The sequence below is a fragment of the Bos grunniens genome, chromosome 9 (assembly GCF_055505025.1).
Source record: "Bos grunniens cultivar Pamir isolate PY7600 chromosome 9, Bosgru_T2T1.0, whole genome shotgun sequence".
Lineage (NCBI taxonomy): Eukaryota > Metazoa > Chordata > Mammalia > Artiodactyla > Bovidae > Bos > Bos grunniens.
The window spans coordinates 71,940,424-71,959,757 of NC_141173.1; the positions used below are offsets into that span (position 1 = coordinate 71,940,424).

The 19,334-nt window shown below is 39.6% G+C and overlaps 1 protein-coding gene and 1 long non-coding RNA gene across 7 annotated transcripts in view; one reads left to right on the forward strand and one right to left on the reverse strand.

Moving 5' to 3' along the window:
* Nucleotides 1-3,340: 3,340 nt before the first annotated feature.
* Nucleotides 3,341-8,192, forward strand: LOC147366153 (uncharacterized). 2 transcript variants are annotated; one of them, XR_015133196.1, is made up of 2 exons: nucleotides 3,341-3,593; nucleotides 5,262-8,192. It is a non-coding gene; the product is annotated as an uncharacterized LOC147366153 (long non-coding RNA). The 2 variants fall into 2 exon arrangements; XR_015133197.1 differs by having other exon boundaries at nucleotides 3,392-3,593; nucleotides 5,221-8,192.
* SLC18B1 (solute carrier family 18 member B1) overlaps nucleotides 6,917-19,334 on the reverse strand; it is a 36,227-nt gene continuing 23,809 nt past the window's right edge. For all 5 annotated transcript variants that reach the window (XM_086317901.1, XM_086317900.1, XM_086317899.1 and 2 more), the window contains 7 exons: nucleotides 15,329-15,430; nucleotides 13,929-14,020; nucleotides 12,357-12,452; nucleotides 10,206-10,280; nucleotides 8,035-8,128; nucleotides 7,887-7,939; nucleotides 6,917-7,664 (listed from right to left, as the gene is read on the reverse strand). In XM_086317901.1, coding sequence (XP_086174027.1) covers nucleotides 7,598-7,664; nucleotides 7,887-7,939; nucleotides 8,035-8,128; nucleotides 10,206-10,280; nucleotides 12,357-12,452; nucleotides 13,929-14,020; nucleotides 15,329-15,430 — 579 coding nt within the window. In that variant the 3' untranslated portion in view covers nucleotides 6,917-7,597. The remainder of the gene's footprint in view (nucleotides 7,665-7,886; nucleotides 7,940-8,034; nucleotides 8,129-10,205; nucleotides 10,281-12,356; nucleotides 12,453-13,928; nucleotides 14,021-15,328; nucleotides 15,431-19,334) is intronic.

Here is a 19,334-nt window from a genome sequence, read left to right on the forward strand (position 1 = left end):
TTTGTATTTGAAAGGGTTCGTCTAGTCAAGGCTATGGTTTTTCCTGTGGTCATGTATGGATGTGAGAGTTGGACTGTGAAGAAGGCTGAGCACCGAAGAATTGATGCTTTTGAACTGTGGTGTTGGAGAAGACTCTTGAGAGTCCCTTGGACTGCAAGGAAATCCAACCAGTCCATTCTGAAGGAGATCAGCCCTGGGATTTCTTTGGAAGGAATGATGCTAAAGCTGAAACTCCAGTACTTTGGCCACCTCACGCGAAGAGTTGACTCACTGGAAAAGACTCTGATGCTGGGAGGGATTGGGGGCAGGAGGAGAAGGGGACTACAGAGGATGAGATGGCTGGATGGCATCACTGACTCGATGGACATGAGTCTGAGTGAACTCCGGGAGTTGGTGATGGACAGGGAGGCCTGGCGTGCTGCGATTCATGGGATCACAAAGAGTTGGACACGACTGAGCGACTGATCTGATCTGATAGGATATAAAAATAAAACTGAAATCTCAGGTACTTACACGGGGAAAAAAAAATGAAAAGATAGGTTAAAAATAGAAAAGCATCAACCAGTGGTACATTTACTGTTTTGTTGAGCAATATGAGGGCACCACAATAATTCACCAATAATTTACCCTGTTCTTCATGGGCAAGGATGTGAAAAAGCATGTTTGTTGCCTGAGGTAACTACTTACAAGTTTGGTCTACGTGAAATCCCCCACCCACGCCTGGCTGGATCCCATCTGCTTTCTTCTTTCCATGACCTGTAGCTCCTTCAGTCACCTCTGAGTTTCTGTTTTGGTTTACTTTCTGTATAGAGAGCAGGTGACCAGGGGAGGCTGACACCTTAGGCACCAGGAAAAGGAGGTGGTATATTATTCTAGTGTGGCAACTCTGATTACTGGGTTTTTCTTTCAAGCAGTCATAGAGGCCAGATGGAACTATAGGGTTGGCCAAAAAGTTCATTTGAGTTTTTTCCATAAGATGTTACTGAAAACCCAAATGAATTTTTTGGTCACCTCAATACATGATTTATACTGAACAATGACAAAATAGCCAGGAGAGGTAATAGAACAATAGAAGCTGGGCACTTCCTAGCCTTCAAGGCCTAACTAAAGTTGACTCCTACATTTATTCCATATTCTTTCTCTTTAGCATATTTTTCTTCTATTGTAAAACATATCCAGTCTTGGACTTCCTCCAGGTAGAGATAACTAAATTCTGCATGGTCTTGCATCTAATTACTATTTGCTTACATGGCATGAATTTTTTCCCACTGTATTGAGTGTCACGATCATATCAGATAATAGCTAAAGTATGGACCCTGAAGACAGAATTCCTGGGTTTGAACCACTCCCTGTGTGTACGGCCATGAGCCAGTTACACGTCCTCTCCTTACATTTCTCTCAGCTGCAAAGTGTTGATAAGTGGTCTGAATAGCTTTTGCTGTTATTATTATCTCACACTCAAAAGGTGGAGGCCCTTTGGTGAGGGTAATGTCCAGTACAGCTTTGACATGGGTCTTTAAATCTCTCAGGTCAGATGCCTACCTGTTCTTGGCAACTAATTTGCTAAAAGAATGTCAATTAGTTCACTTCTCTATTTTCTCATTTTCTCAAAATCGTTCATGTTTCCTGTCTTCTAAAGTCAGCCTGACCTGAATGGCTTCTTTTGGAATTATTAACTTAAAGTCCATTTCTATGAGCTCATCTGGATGGTTTTTCCTCTAGCAGTCCCACAGATTTGCTCTCTTATCAATAAACTCTCCCTATTTCATGCATCACTCTATTATTTTATTTTATATTATTTAAACCTATTTATTTAAACATACACACAAAAAAAACTTACTGAGAAACTGGGTTAGTCATACGTTACTGTTGGGAAGATTGTGAAATGGTACAACTGCTCTGGAAAACCACTTGGGGGTTGCTTTAAAAACTAGTCACAGCCCCACCCCTCCTGAGTGACAGTCATACTTGGAAGGAGGGCAGGGTCACAGTACCTCCCACAGCCTCTTGTTCCCTGTTCTAGAAGAGGTGAGACAAATGTTTGTGGAGAATTTAAAGGTCTCAGTGAGGAAGGAATTTCCTTATGAGCAGCAGCTTCCATTTCTTGTAAGCTGGGCCATTCACCAGACTATATTCAAAGATAGAGAAGAAAAGCTGAAGTCTGTGTTTGTCTGCTTTGACCCACCCAGAATCCAAATCTTAGGCTTTGCTAAGTGAAATTTATTTATATGGAAGATCAATTAATATACTGTATCTGTTTGGGAGTTCTTGCTCCTCTGAGTCCTGAGAACAAATCAAGATAAATTCACCAGGCACAGGAATGAAAAAGTGTGAGGAGATCTTTCTTGTGCAGTTATTTTTTTCCAATTAACAACGTGTTTGACCTCAAGTATATTTTTTCTTTCAGAGAGTTTGCAGTGGCATGCATGCAATTAAATCTTGCAACTTCCTTACTACCAGATGGCACTGGTACATAATGAACATCCTTGTCCTCATACTATTCGTGTTCAAGATCTGCAGGTTGGACCTAGCTCTTAGGAATGGACACACCGACAACCAGGTAACTCTGATGGTCATCAGATACATAAATAAAAGAGGCAACAGCAAACCAGTAATAGCAATAGAAAACAACAGAGGAAATGAATATAACCATTTCACTTTCATTCTGAAAATGTTTGAATGAAAAGTATTAATATGATGTTTGCAAAAATTTAGTAAACAGAAATCTCAATTAAATAGAGTTGGGAGATCAGAGGGGAAGCTCTCATATCCTGCAAGGATAGCAGCGACCAATGGGGAAAAGAAAAATTCATCTTCTTTCCTGGCAAGGACTCTCCCAATGAAATCCTAAGGCCTGTTTGTTTACCAGTGGCCTTCCAACTTCCTTTTTCCCTTTATAAAAGTGTTCTCCTTCCCTTGCTGTGTGGGGACTTGTACATGGCTCACCATGGCTACGAACCCTGAATTGCAGTTCTCTGTTGATTCCAAATAAACCCATCTTTGTTGAAGAAATATCTGGCCATCTATTTGTTTCAGGTCAACGTATTCAAACAAAATATTTACCTACAATGGCTTTAATTCTCTTAAAAGAAAAAAAGAAGCTCTTTTCAAATTCTGATTTGAAACTGATTTCATGCCAACAAGAAACTGAAATCAGCCAACAACTGATTTCATGGCTGTAATTTTTGAAACATATAACAATGGGACTTAACTGATTTGGTGTTCAAACTTATCTTGAATGACAAAAACTTAAAAATGATAATCATGTACTGCTTTTTGTATTTGTTGTGCTACTGTTGACCATGATCAGTAAGAAATAACATTCCAGATTATTTTTGTACTGCTGATGCAATGGCACTAAACTATAAACCACAAGCTATTTTTGAACATCATGTTTCTTAGATTGTCACCTACAAATAAACTGGGATTCAAAGTGGATCTGTCGATTTTCTGAAAGAAAGGTCAACTTAAGAAAACACACAACATGGAAGTTGCCAGTTAAGTTTTATTTTGGGCAAAATGAGGACTGCAGCCTGGAAGACTGCACTTCAGATAGCTCTGAGAAACTGCTTCAAAGAGACAGATGGAGGAAGGTCAGTATATCTATGATTTTGGTGAAGGGGGAAATACATGCAATCAAGCACATATTTTTCCAGAAGTTGCTGCTAGTCAGGAGGAACAGTTTCCACCATGAAGGATTTTAGTGCTTTTCTAGATATGAGGAGATACAAGAGTTGGCCTCATAAAATAGGCTCCTGAAAATGTCTAACAACGTGAAGACCTGTCCTGCTAGTTTTTCCCCCTGAGCACAGAGTGCCTCACTTTTGCTCTCCACACTGAACTCCTTCCAGAGGGTGTTGAAACTCAGTAGAGGTGGCAGCAAATAATTTAATCTTCGTAGAGATAGAGGGTAAGTGCCCATGGCAAGTGCCAATTTGTAGTTGACAGAAAATAGTGCAAATATTTTAAGAGTTGCAGGTTGCTCTTAATGGAAAACTGAATATGTAAAGTTTTGTTTCATTTGTTAATACTTTAGATAACATTTTACTTTTTCTAAGTATGCTGTTTCAGAGTCTTACTCTCCTGCATGTTTATTTCATAAATTGAAGACATATGATACTGATACCAAAGGAAAAAAAACCATCATAACTAGTCTTTAAATCATTCCCTTTTGCAATGATTGTTTATAAATAAAAGATACCAGCTCTTTACTTCTCACTTACTAATTGTATTTAGTGAAAATCATTTGGCAGTTCAGTATTTGTTACCCACCTCTCTTGCCGGCTAGATATGAGAAGGTATGTTTAACATATTTAAATCTGGATAACTTAATAAGCAAGTAAATAGAATATTTCATTGATGTGTAATATTTAATATTTATTGTCCAAATCTAATTTCCTATGTAAAATATATGGGTTATTTGGGGGAAAAACTAATCATGCAATTACCTTACAACTCAACAGCTGTATTGCTGGGCATTTATCCCAGAGAAGACATTTTCACACAAAAACCTGTACATGAATGTTAATAGCAGCTTTGTTTTACCTAAAAACTGAAAACAACCCAAATGCCCTTCAGTGGGTGAACAACCCAGCTGTATGCCCATATCATATACTACTACTCAGTGAGAAATGACCTACTGAAACATGCAACAATGTGGATGGGTTTCAAGAGTCTTATGCTGAGTGAAATAAGGCAATCCCAGAAGATAACATACTATATGATTTTATTTATGCAGCATTCTTGAAATGACAAAATTACAGAAATGGAGAACAGATTAGTGATTGCCAGAGATTAAGGAAGGAGTAGATGTGAAAGAAAAGTGGCAGTCTGGGCAATCTGAAGACTGGGAATCTTTCTTTATCTTGAATCTACCAGTATAACCTGGTTATAATATTGTACTATATGTATTACAAGCTGTTGCCTTTGGGGGAACCTGGATAAAGAATAAGATGATCTCTGGGTATTATTTCTTATAACTACATGTGAATCAACAATTATCACAAATTTTTTTAAGTTTAATTTCTAAAAATCTGTGATTTTTATTTATCTGTCCTGTTTATTCTTTGGATTACTCTATGTCATATATGTATATAGGGTGCAATATGATCTTAACATAAAAATATTTTTTACTTATATTCTACATTCAGCCTCATTAAAAAAAAAAAAAAAAGGAGTTCTTTTAAACTGGGTACTTTTGTTACATTTTGTTACATTTAGAAGACCACAACTCAATCGATAAATTATCTGCCTCAACGCAGGAGACCTGGGTTGGGAAGATCCCCTGGAGAAGGAAATGGCAACTCACTCCAGTATTCTTGCCTGGAGAATTCCATGGACAGAGGAGCCCGGCGTATTACAATCCATGGGGTCGCAAGAGTCGGACATGATTTAGCCACTAAACCAACCAACCGTAAACACAAAGATTCCCCTTGATAGTTTTGACCTACTTCTTGGTTTCATCGTTCAAAGTTCTGCTATCATTTCTCATACTTCTAACCTTTCTGTCATTTACTTTAATATTTCAAAATCATAACATAAGGAAAGTGCAAAGTTGGTTTGGTACAAAGTGGCTTTAAATACACCAGTACCCACAGCACGTATGGACAGCGGTGTTTGGGGAGTCGGAACAAAAACTTCTCTCGCCAGACAGCCTGGAATCTTTGCGTTGACTTTGAACTTCTCTCCAACAGTCAGCAGCGCACTAACGGTAATAGGCCGACAGTCCTGAGTGACGTCTGGACGCCAGATCGGGGCGTTTCAAGCTGCGGCGCCACTGCCCTGCTTTGAGCCGCTGACGGATCCCGGGGGTGCTTTAATAGCGGCCCTACGTGGCAGAATTGGGAACTGCAGGCACTCGGCGGCATCCTTGACCGCTGCGCGGAGGAGCAGCAGCTCCGTATTTTCCTCTAGCCTTCGCCCCTGGAAGAAAAGCACTGGAATGGAGCCAGGATGCTCCGGGCCTGGCCCTTTCCGCACTGCACACGAGTGCAGCGGGCTGGGGTCACAGTGGTCCTAGAGCCGCTCCAGCAAGCGGGGGAGGAGTGATAGGCCATTTGTGCTTGGCTTGGCACTCCCTGGACCACATCCTTTTCTCTCTACATCATCACCTTCTTGCTTGGTACTATTAATGACTTTCTCAAAGCTTCCAAGATTTCCCTCTACCCCTAGTATGCAAACACAATGAGCTTCCTGAAATATGAATCAAATTCTGGCATCCTCCATTCATAAGCCACTCCCTCCCCACCTCTCCAAAGTCCTCTGTTTACTGGTCTCCAGCCTTGTGGACCACGGCCGCCTTCTCTCTGACCATGTCAAGCCTTTTTGTGCAAACTGAGGAGGGCTCTTCCCTGTCAATGGCTGCCTCATTGTCATCCTTCAGATCTCAGTTCAAAAGCCCCTCCACAGACAGGCCTTATCTAAAGGAGGATCCTCACACCTAATCAACTCCAGCCAATTACTCTTTCATATCACCAGATTTTTCTGTCATAGATAGAGATTCTGGTATTTATTTATTGTTTATCCCTTCCACTGAAATATTAGTTCCATAAAGGCTAGACTGTTTATCTTGATCACGGCTAACTTTGTAATACCAAGCACAATGTCTGCTTAGAGAAGGCATTCAATATGTTTGAATTACTAAATAGATGAAAAACCATTTAGTCTACTAAAAAATTGGGGGGGGTGGTAAATGTGGCTACTACACTATGAAAATGGGTCAGGAGGTATGAGAGCTGCTCAGCAGAGATTCACTCAAAACAACGACATGGATTTTACATGAAGTCAGAGGACCCCCTTCCCTAACACAGAATAGGTATTCCTGTGGACTCACTTGCTCTGTAAATGGGATACATCTATTGGAAATATTTAATTTTTTAAAGGATAGAACTAAAACAGAGACATTAAGAGAAATGAATAATATTAAACCAAGCATTATTTATAAGTCAAGATCCTAATTCACAGTATGTTACAAAATTGGAAGTGCTAAGTAATATTATTCTTGTATCTTTCACACAAACAAAATTTTTAGAAGAGCTGATGGCCATGATATACAATAGAGTTTTTATACCATAGGCTGGAAATTGCTTTTTGAACAAAAACAAACAAACAAACAAAAACTCAGGACACAGGGAAAGCAACTACTTTAAAAACTGATTTCACAGTAATTATTCTGTATATTTTGAGTTATCTTTACATTACTTATAGGCATGTCAAATAAATTCATTTCTTTTCCTGTTAATAAAAAAGGTACATTCACAGAATCAGTGCACTCAATAAAGTAAACAGATGAAACAGGACACCTAGAGTCAACACATCTTCAAGGCCAAGTCTAGCCACTCAAAACCACAAACTTCTGTTCATTTTCAACGACTCCTCTCATCTTTAAGATTTCAAATATGACTGTTCAGTAGGCCAGTTCTTCAGGACGACAGGATGTGTAGCCCAACACAGGATCACCCAAAACTATGTTAACATTTCCAGGATGCTCGTGTGGCGTCCACGGAGTTTTGTGCATAAAAATTAAGAAAGTCCAACACTAATGTTCAAGGCCAGGAGCATCCATCTTCCAGTCCTGTACTGGTTGAAATTCCTAAGGCTACCTTTCATCAGACAAGAGAGCAGTCCGTTCCTCCTCTGTGCCAAGGATATTTTGAAGTTCAGATCTATATTGAAAGAAAAAAGAAGCCAATCTCAATATTTCTCACCTTAAAAAAAAACTCAGTACCTACGTCACTACCCAACTATTTCCATATATGTGTCTATCAAGTAATGAGACACAGAGTGCCCAGAGATCTTCAGACTGGAAGAATGGGTATAAAATGTTGTTTTGATCTCCCACAAGCCAAATTTTAAAGGGAGGAAAAAAGGTCCAGAGTTGACCATACCTCCTCCTTCTCCTCAAGTGCTCCAACAGATAAAACAAGCCCATCGCTAGTCCCTTTAACAAAATGAAAGATATGGTTAACGTCAATTATCCAAGTCATGTTTCTCCATAAACATAAGAAAAATGAAAGGAAAAGACTAATTACTCACGCTTGTCAGAGCCCAGAGACCCTGTAGAGCAGCTGCCCACTCGAAACCAATTTTCTCATAGAGAAATCCCCCCAGCGTTGGTCCTACAAAAGCACTAACAGTGGAAAAAAGAAAGAGAATTAAATAGAGCCAAAAAAAGTTACTTCTTACGGACTACATGACCTCTTCAATTCATTATATTGAAACTACGTGTGCATGCATGCTAAGTCGCTTCAGTCCTGTCTGACTATTTGTGACCCCATGGACTGTAGCCCGTTAGGCTCCTCTGTCCATGGGAGTCTCCAGGCAAGAATACTGGAGTGGGTCACCATGCCCTCCTCCAGGGGATCTTCCCGACCCAGGGATCAAACCCTCATCTTGTCTCCTGCTTTGTAGGCGGATCCTTTACCACTAGAGCCACCTGGAAAGCCCTGAACAGGGCACTGCTGCTGCTGCTAAGTCGCTTCAGTCATGTCCGACTCTGTGCGACTTCATAGACGGCAGCCCACCAGGCTCCCCTGTCCCTGGGATTCTCCAGGCAAGAACATTGGATTGGGTTGCCATTTCCTTCTCGAATGCATGAAAGTGAAAGGTGAAAGTGAAGTCGCTCAGTTGTATCCAACTCCTAGTGACCCCATGGACTGCAGCGTACCAGGCTCCTCTGTCCATGGGATTTTCCAGGCAAGAGTACTGGAGTGGGTTGCCATTGCCTTCTCCAGAACAAGGCATTAGGTGTAAGAAAATAGAAAGTGAAAGTCGCTCAGACGTGTCCAACTCTTTTTGACCCCGTGGACTGTATAGTTCATGGAATTCTCTAGGCCAGAATACTGGAGTGGGTAGCCTTTCCCTTTTCCAGGGTATCTTCCCAACACAGGGATTGAACCCAGGTCTCCCACATTGCAGGCAGATTCTTTACCAGCTGAGCCACAAGGGAAGTAAGAAAATAATTCTACCTGAAAAGGATGATGTTTTAAATGTTTAAACAATCCTAAAATTATGACTGCTTCTGAAAAGTTGGTGCCTTATATGAGAATTTTAAAAAGATGGCATGCATTCAAAAGAGTTTTTATTATATTCTCTCCAGGTATTTGTATTTAAAATAACTCAGTACATACTGATTGATGCTAGCTACGCAGCTAGCATATAATTATCTCTCTGGTATAGTACAGAGTGGGCTCCCCTGGTGACTCAAAGGAAAAGAATCCGCCTGCCAATGCAGAAGACACAGTAGATGTGGGTTTGATCCCTGGGTCAGGAAGATGCCCTGGAGGAGGGCATAGCAACCCACTCGGTATTCTTGCCTGGGAAATCCCATGGACAGAGGAGCCTGACAGGCTATAGTCCATGGGGTTGCAAAGAGTCAGACACGACTTAGCAAATGAACAACAACACAGTACAGAGTAAAAAACAGATACAAAAATGAATGAACACTCAGCCATTAAAAAGAATACATTTGAATCAGTTCTAATGAGGTGGATGAAACTGGAGCCTATTATACAGAGTGAAGTAAGCCAGAAGGAAAAACACCAATACAGTATACTAACGCATATATATGGAATTTAGAAAGATGGGTAACAATAACTCTGTGTATGAGACAGCAAAAGAGACACTGATGTATAGAACAGTCTTATGGACTCTATGGGAGAGGGAGAGGGTGGGAAGATTTGGGAGAATGGCATTGAAACATGTAAAATATCATGTATGAAATGAGATGCCAGTCCAGGTTCGATGCACGATACTGGATGCTTGGAGCTAGAGCACTGGGACGACCCAGAGGGATGGTATGAGGAGGGAGGAGGGAGGAGGATTCAGGATGGGGAACACATGTATACCGGTGGCGGATTCATTTTGATATTTGGCAAAACTAATACAATTATGTAAAGTTTAAAAATAAAATAAAATTTAAAAAAAAATGAATGAATAAATGAATACATTTTTAAACCTGAGACATGCTCCTGTTAAAAGAACTTTAAAATATCACTTAAATAAGACAAAGTATATGAGAAAACTGTTGGTATAACCACTTATCTTGAAGTCAGATAGCATGGGTCAAAACTGCAGCAATTGCCCTAAGAGAATTATGCACCTTCCTGCAGCTCATCTGACCTCTCAGTGTCTGAATTTCTCCATGTGTAAAGTGGGAGTAGTGGTCTCCAACTGACAAGCGTGAAGTAAATTCCAAAGCTACTCACCCAACTGACCACATTGCACCAAAGAGACCTGACACAAGTCCCAGGGTACTTAATCCTTCTTCAAATCCATTTTCACTGCAAAAAGAAACAAGAGTATATTCATGATTAAAAGGGAAACTTTCATGAAACAAAGGAATAGCGTATGGTAGATAAATTAAACCAAACCAGGGATAATCTGGACAAACCCAACAGCAAGAGCACTCCATTTCTAAAATAAAAAGTTAACCTAATTTGAAGATATTCTCCTAGTTATGGTTACTCCAGGGTTTTCTAGAAATGCTTCTACTGTATATATAGGATATAATATTAAGAATCATGACCCGCATACATTACATGTTTATGAAAGTTTACAATTAAGAAACCTTAAAATGAAATGAACATGTAAAGAGAGCAATGGGCAACTTTCAGAAAGTACAGAAGCAGCTCCTTATTCCTATGAGGATTGTTGAATTGGCACATCAGAACCAACAGTTATTTTCCTGCTCAAGTTCACTTTGTGTTCTTCATCATCACATCTACTAAAGACTGACGGCCAAGTCACAAATGCCTGATGTGGTATTCAGTTCAGTTCAGTTCAGTCGCTCAGTCGTGTCTGACTCTTTGCAACCCCATGAATTGCAGCACGCCAGGCCTCCCTGTCCATCACGAACTCCCAGAGTTCACTCAAACTCATAGTACTTCATAATAAAAAGATATATTTGGTCTTCTTCCCCATTCCTGGCACAGAGCTCCTAAAATTTGTGGACTTTCCTAAAAGATGAAAGCCATTTAAAAAAAAAAAAAGTGTCTTATGTTGTATCAATGAAATGATTTTGGGACCAGCACCCAGGTTTCGTGGAGAATCAATATGGATTAGAGGGTTGGAACTTTCAGCCCCCACAAACCCCTTCCTCATAGGGATGGGAATGGGGCTGGAGATTAAATCAATTGCCAATTGGCCAATGATTTAATCAGCCATGCCCACGTAATGAAGCTTTCATAAACATCCAAAGGGACTGAGTTCAGAATGCTCCAGCTTGGGTAACCAGAATGCTTCCACGTGCCACAGTGCTGGGCCCAGATAGAGGCTCCATTGCTTGGGACCTCACTGCCCTTTGTGTCTTGTCATCTGACTGGTTTCCTGAGATCTATGAGCTAGTCTAGTAAGTTAATCAAATCCAAATCATGGGAACTGCTGATTTACAGCCAGTGGGTCAGAAGCACAGGTAACAACTTGTACTTGAAATTGGCTTCTGAAGCAGAGAGCAGTCTTGTGGGACTGAGCCCTTAACCTGTGGGATCTGCTGCTATCTCCAGATAAGTGGTTTCAGAATTAATTGAACTGCAGGACACCCACCCGGTTTCAGAGACGTGCTTGGTGGTGTGAGGGAGGAAAACACACACACTGGAATTGGTACTAAAATCATTTTACTGGTCACTCTGTGTCCTTGTATGGACCTCCATTGTGAGAAGGAAATGATGCTGAGGTCTTTCCACTGTGCTTTGGCTTTATTTTAAAATTTATTGAAGTATGATTTACAATGTTGTATTCATTCCTAACTGGAGAAGGCAATGGCACCCCACTCCAGTACTCTTGCCTGGAAAATCCCATGGACAGAGGAACCTGGTAGGCTCCAGTCCATGGGGTTGCTAAGAGTTGGACATGACTGGGCGACTTCACTTTCACTTTTCACTTTCATGCATTGGAAAAGGAAATGGCAACCCACTCCAGTGTTCTTGCCTGGAGAATCCCAGGGACAGAGGAGCCTGGTGGGCTGCCATCTATGGGGTCACACAGAGTCTGACACGACTGAAGCGACTTAGCAGCAGCAGCAGCAGCATTCATTCCTATTGTACAGCAAAGGGCTTCAGTTATGCATATACATATATATATGCTTTAACTTTTTAAAAGTAAATCTGTACCAAGGTGTAAACCAAGCCAAGCTTCTATCCACAACCCATTTTACCTATCACTGTATTAATATTACTCTATATCATCATTTATATTATTGTATAGTTGCTTATAATATTTATAACAATATTGTGTGACATGAAATCATGAAGATTTAATAATGTAAAAAAATATCCAACATCCTACAAAATTGAGAAATTCAAGAAAGCTTGTGATGTTTACTGCTAATTACAACAGTTCAAGCAACAGAATTAACTTACTGTGCGCAACTGAGAATCTCTGGGAAAGTTGGAATCAAGCCAATTCCAGCAGAGATACCATTTATGACTAATATCAGCACCAACAACCAGAGCTGACTGCAAAAAAGTTTTAGAGAAAAAAAAAAATTAACATTGAAAGAGACAACGAAGCTTCATACCAAAAAGGGCAGGCAGGATCTTGGGAGAAGTTTCTTTCACAGATTACAAGACTAGTCTGATTCTTATTCCCATCTGATCTTTACATTTTGATGGGGAAAAAAATCAATTCATTCTGCTATCCCAAGGTCTTTGGCCACACATGTCACATGCCTGGAGTCAACTTGCCTTATCACCATATAAAATCCTTTCAAAGTTGATTAAAATGTCAATATTAACATCCCTCCTTCAAGCACTTAGTTTTAAAATTCCATTGACTGAAAAAGGGCACAAAAGGGATGTGGTAAAGGAAGTGACAGGAACCTGCTATTCCTTCCGTGCCAGGCCCTATGTCAGTTACTTCATATCCACTGCTCTTTTGAATCCTTGCAGCGACCCTGCCATGTGAGTCTGTTAAAACAATTAAAGAAGACAATCTAGGTGATAGAAGCAAACTTTACTTAACACTTCATGAGGTGTATGGTCTCCTTTCAGAGGACTGCAAAATGGGATGGAAAGCAGGAAGCTTTTACAGGTAAAGCGTAAAGAACAAGGAAGAGAAAATCAGAAAATATTTGATTGGCCAGGGCCACACAGTCTATCTTGTCTAGGGTGAGAGAGCCAGAGCAGGGTTGGCGACTGGGGGGTGACTGGCTGACTGGATATACTGCTTTCTGGTCAGGAGGGACATTTACAGGGACATGAAAGGTTTCTAAGCTTTGGTTTGCTGATATGGCACCCTGGGCTGGAGTCACTCCATCCTGAGCCTAGAAAGTTATTCCAGTGGCACAATTATCACCTGTTGTGTGTGTGTGTGTGGATAAGAAGACCTAGGCTCTTGGAAGTTAAATGAGTTACCCAAGTTCACACACCAAAGAAGGCAGAAAGTCCGAATACAAACCCAAACATGAAGGACTCTGAAATCCTTGCTTTTTTCCATGTCATGTTTTGTCCCAGAGGTACCTAAAAGTCTCTAAGTAGCTCACTTTATTTTAGCAAAGAAATTATAATAAACAAGCTTTAGTAAGCAGCTACCACATACTAACGATGACACAGAAACAAAAAAATTTAGTTCCTACCTCAAGGAGCAAGAAGTAGTGAAAATAAAAAAAGAAAAGGCATATTCTAAGAACAATCAGCTAAAGGTAGATAACAAATGCTATTTTTAAAATAAAGTACAAATTGCAACTGAAACACAAAGGAAAAATAAGCATTTTTCTCATTTGATATAGATTTTATGCACTGATGTTTGCTTAGACCATTGCTAGCATCCAGTAATACTGTCAGTAAAACAAATATTTCAGTATAGTCCTAAATCTGATAATTATTTAAATAATAAGATTCAAAGATACTAAGCATATCAGTGTTACACCAAAATTTTAAAAAATAATTCTTAATAATATTTGGCCAAAAATTTCAAAGAAGAAAAAAGATTACCTCTTAATGTGCAAGAATGGGGCAGGTCCTAAGAGCATGTAGCAACCTGCTAAGGTTAAGTTTCCAAAAACCAGAAGCCATTTCCTCAGGTGCTGAGAAAGAAAGTCCAAAGAGACTTAGAGGTAAAAACCTCCCATAATCCAAGAATATAAAGAAATCATCAAGGAATATAAGTCATGATATTAAAAAAGAATACATTGAAGAAAACAAAATTTTACATGTAAGAGAAAACAGGGTAGATGGTAAACACAAAAGCAAGTGCAATCAGTATACCACAAGACAGGGTGTGAGCAAAGGACAAGATCCCTTGGAATGGGAGTATATTCTGAATTTTGCAAATGATGAGCTGTTTCAAATATAACAATTTTAAAGAAGCAGTCACCACAAGAAACAGCCAAGTAGATGCATTATCTAGAAAAATTCACCTTTTAAAAAGTATCAAATAAAATGTTTTCTTATAAACTACTGAAATGCAGGCTAAACATTACAAGGGTATGATATCCGTTCAGTTATATATATGGCTACATCTTAAAACTAAGCTCCAAACACTTTAAGACACTTGCTTTTTGTCACCTGGATTACCAAGTAATCTCCACATAATCAGTCTTCATAAATATATACCCACGTGCAACAAAGAGCGGAAACATGAAAATAAGCACCAGTATCACAGAAGCTTGAGACTTGGTGAATAGTACTAAGCCTCTATATTAGTCATCTAGACTGAATCATTTAAACCTAGTTAAAGGAGAATAGAAGAAATTTTCTTTCAGGATGGCTCTGGGATAATGATGCATATTGACATGACCAGTCCTTTCATTCTCATAGAAAAACTACATTTTATCTTTTCAAGTTGGTCAAGTCGTAAGTACCTTTGAGCTCTGTCCTGATTATTAACGTCAATCCATTTTTTTTTCATCAAGGGAATTTTTTCCTTTAGAAAATCTAATCCAGGAGTTTTTCAACAGTTTTGGCATAAGCTTCCCCTTTTCCCAGCTGAAGCAATTAAAAAGTGAATCTGCTCAGGGTGATGACAAGTTGGAAGATACTGAGAACTCACACTGAAATGTCTCCATCAGCTCAAAAAAAAATGAATATTTAAGAGTTTAAATGTTCTCACTGCCCCCCCTCCCCCACAAAAATAAACTGTGGGGATGGATATATTAATTAACTAGATGGAGTGAATCCTTTCACAATGTATAGATATACCAAATCCCCATGATGTATACTTCAAATATCTTAAAGTTTTATTTGTCAACTATACTTCAATAAAGATAACATTTAAAAAAATTTGAATATGTTCATTCTGATCAGTAGCCCTGCAGAACTCCAGAAGTACAGTTGGACAACCACCAGTCTAGACATACACAAGTCATTCTTAAATATCAATGAAGTGTACATACTGGCATTTTATCACTGAGTAGGCCCACCAGTGGTGAAGAAATGGCATAGGATAATGCCAAACCCAGGAATACCAGTCCCACATATCCAGCTGGTAAATTAAACTGTAAAAGAAATCCCGTGTTAAAGTTACATGGTTAAGTCATTTAAAAAAAATAAACATCTATCTTTTCCTTCTACATCTCTTCAGCTCTTATCACCTGCCATGAGGCTACGACTAACACTTAGCATCCTTCATGATTTTTGTCTTACGCTTGTAAATGGATTATTTTTTCATTATGGGAGAAGAAACCTAACCAGAGGTCAGAAATACAGGATGTTTTTGCTTTGTTAGCATTTGATAGTAAATATTGTATAATTACCCTTCTATGAAACACAGCATTTTTACATGTCAACCTGTGCTTTGCAAACATTAGTATACACAAAAAATTACCTGAAGAACTTGTTATAAGAGGTTCGTGAACCCCAGCCCAAGAATTTCTAATTCAAAAAGTCTGGGAGAAGGCCTGAGAATCTGCATGTCAAACAACAATCCCAGGTATGCTGTCTGTCCACAGACTAAAGTGCATTGCTGTAAAAAGCACTGACGATAATATCTATTCTATCCATCTCAAAGGGATATTAATATCTAATTAAAGAATTAGATGGTATGACACTTTTAAAAAGACTTTTATAATAGTAAGCTACCTCATAACTCTGTTACTGTTACCAACATGATATAAATGCCTTTATTGGTTATCTGAGTCATTCTCATTTTCCTTAATCTCCTTCAGTTCAGTTCAGTTCAGTTGAGTTGCTCAATCATGTCCAACTCTTTGCAATCCCATGAATTGCAGCATGCCAGGCCTCCCTGTCCACTAGCAACTCCCGGACTTCATTCAAACTCACGTCCATTAAGTCGGTGATGTCATCCAGCCATCTCATCCTCTGTTGTCCCCTTCTCCTCCTGCCCCCAATCCCTCCCAGCATCAGAGTCTTTTCCAATGAGTCAACACTTCGCATGGGGTGGCCAAAGTACTGGAGTTTCAGCTTTAGCATCATTCCTTCCAAAGAACACCCAGGATCGATCTCCTTTAGAATGGACTGGTTGGATCTTCTTGCAGTCCAAGGGACCCTCAAGAGTCTTCTTCAACACCACAGTTCAAAAGCATCAATTCTTCGGCACTCAGAAAATAGGAACCCACTCCAGTGTTCTTGTCTGGAGAATCCCAGGGACGGGGGAGCCTGGTGGGCAGCCGTCTATGAGGTCACACAGAGTCAGACACGACTGAAGCGACTAAGCAGCAGCAGCAGCAGCAGCAGCTTTCTTCACAGTCCAACTCTCACATCCATACATGACCACTGGAAAAACCATAGCCTTGACCTTTGTTGGCAAAGTAATGTCTCTGCTTTTGAATATGTTATCTAGGTTAGTCATAACTTTCCTTCCAAGGAGTAAGCGTCTTTTAATTTCATGGCTGCAATCACCATCTGCAGTGATTTTGGAGCCCCAAAAAATAAAGTTTGACACTGTTTCCACTGTTTCTCCATCTATTTCCCAGGAAGTGATGGGACCAGATGCCATGATCTTCGTTTTCTGAATGTTGAGCTTTAAGACAACTTTTTCACTCTCCTCTTTCACTTTCATCAAGAGGCTTTTTAGTTCCTCTTCACTTTCTGCCATAAGAATGGTGTCATCTGCATATCTGAGGTTATTGATATTTCTCTCAGCAATCATGATTCCAGCTTGTGCTTCTTCCAGCCCAGCATTTCTCATGATGTACTCTGTATATAAGTTAAATAAGCAGGATGACAATATACAGCCTTGACATACTCCTTTTCCTATTTGGAACCAGTCTGTTGTTCCATGTCCAGTTCTAACTGTTGCTTCCTGACCTGCATATAGGTTTCTCAAGAGGCAGGTCAGGTGGTCTGGTATTCCCATCTCTTTCAGAATTTTCCACAGTTTACTGTGATCCACACAGTCAAAGGCTTTGGCGTAGTCAATAAAGCAGAAATAGATGTCTTTCTGGAACTCTCTTGCTTTTTCCATGATCCAGTGGACGTTGGCAATTTGATCTCTGGTTCCTCTGCCTTTTCTAAAACCAGCTTGAACATCAGGAAGTTCAAGGTTCACATATTGCTGAAGCCTGGCTTGGAGAATTTTGAGCATTACTTTACTAGCGTGTGAGATGAGTGCAATTGTGCGGTAGTTTGAGCATTCTTTGGCATTGCCTTTCTTTGGGATTGGAATGAAAACTGACCTTTTCCAGTCCTGTGGCCACTGCTGAGTTGTCCAAATTTGCTGGCATATTGAATGCAGCGCTTTCACAGCATCATCTTTCAGGATTTGAAATAGCTCCCCTGAAATTCCATCACCTCCACTAGCTTTGTTCATAGTGATGCTTTCTAAAGCCCACTTGACTTCACATTCCAGATGTCTGGCTCTAGGTCAGTGATCACACCATCGTGATTATCTGGGTCGTGAAGATCTTTTTTTGTACAGTTCTTCTGTGTATTCTTGCCACCTCTTCTTACTATCTTCTGCTTCTGTTAGGTCCATACCATTTCTGTCCTTTATCGAGCCCATCTTCGCATGAAATGTCCCCTTGGTATCTCTAATTTTCTTGAAGAGATCTCTAGTCATTCCCATTCTGTTGCTTTCCTCTATTTCTTTGCACTGATGGCTGAGGAAGGCTTTCTTATCTCTCCTTGCTATTCTTTGGAACTCTGCATTCAGATGTTTATATCTTTCCTTTTCTCCTTTGCTTTTCACTTCTCTTCTTTTCACAGCTATTTGTAAGGCCTCCCCAGACAGCCATTTTGCTTTTTTGCATTTCTTTTCCATGGGGATGGTCTTGATCCCTCTCTCGTGTACAATACTACTCTTTAATTAGGCACATGGGATCTACTTAGGTCAGTATATGTTTTAACAATTTTTATCACATAATTCAAGCTAAAAATTAGCCTTTTAAAGACAGTAGTGAGATATAAAAGTCAGAAATATCCTCTTCTGATTTTAAAACAGGGTGGACCCCTTCCTTCCCTAAAAGACTGGTCGACCAATAATGGGACAGTAAAAAGCCAATTCAAACAACAGATAAGGCAGAAGAAGGGCAACAGGAAAAAAAAATGTGATAGAAAAACAGGGAAGTACATTTCTAAAGATTTTTATAAGTTAGACATGAGCAACCTGGGTTTAGGAAAGATTGTTAAAATTTTTTTCAAGGTTTGGACAGAGTTCTTAAAAGGAAGAAAAATGACTCTTAAGCAGACTTGTTGTTGATAATATGAATGGAATGTGTCATTGAAAACACAAGATATTTCTCTTATGCATTACCTCATAGATGCTCACTGCTTAATTGTAATATTATATTATTTTCCAAAACTTGGGCCTGACAGTAAAATTACAGTCCCCAAGTTTACCCATAGAATACCCTAAACTGTCGAGTGACTTGAAGGGGTTGTGTTTCTGATAATGGTACTTTCTTCATTCTAGGGCCTCAAAGTGAACACGGGCTGCAGCTAGTAGATTTCTGTCTTTATAAACACAGCTTAACTCTCTAGTATAATTAACTATCAGGCCCAGTAATATACTCTATTGCATTATTTCTTAATAATCTTTTTTCAAAAATATCAAAGAACAAATTGGTATGACATCAAACTTTAAAATTCAGTCATTTTTAGCATTAAAAAAATAGAGACTCCTGGTTCCTTTCTCCCATTTCAGATCAGTATAGTTCATAGTCTTTCACATATATGCAATAGACTAAAAGTAAATGGACCCAGAGGGGATCTGTTAGAAAAGAAGGACACCTCACATTAAATGAGCCACTCAGAACCTCAAATGCCTCAATGGAATTTAAAACAGAGGAAAGTATCCTTGTTAAGCAGTCAGGATGCTGTCCAAGCCAGATCTATGATGACTAGAGCAAGGCCTAGGAGAAAGAGATCATTTACACAAATCAGACCCCTAGTTATAGGGACATCACAGAGGGAAGGTACAGGCTATCTTGATGTATAGATTTC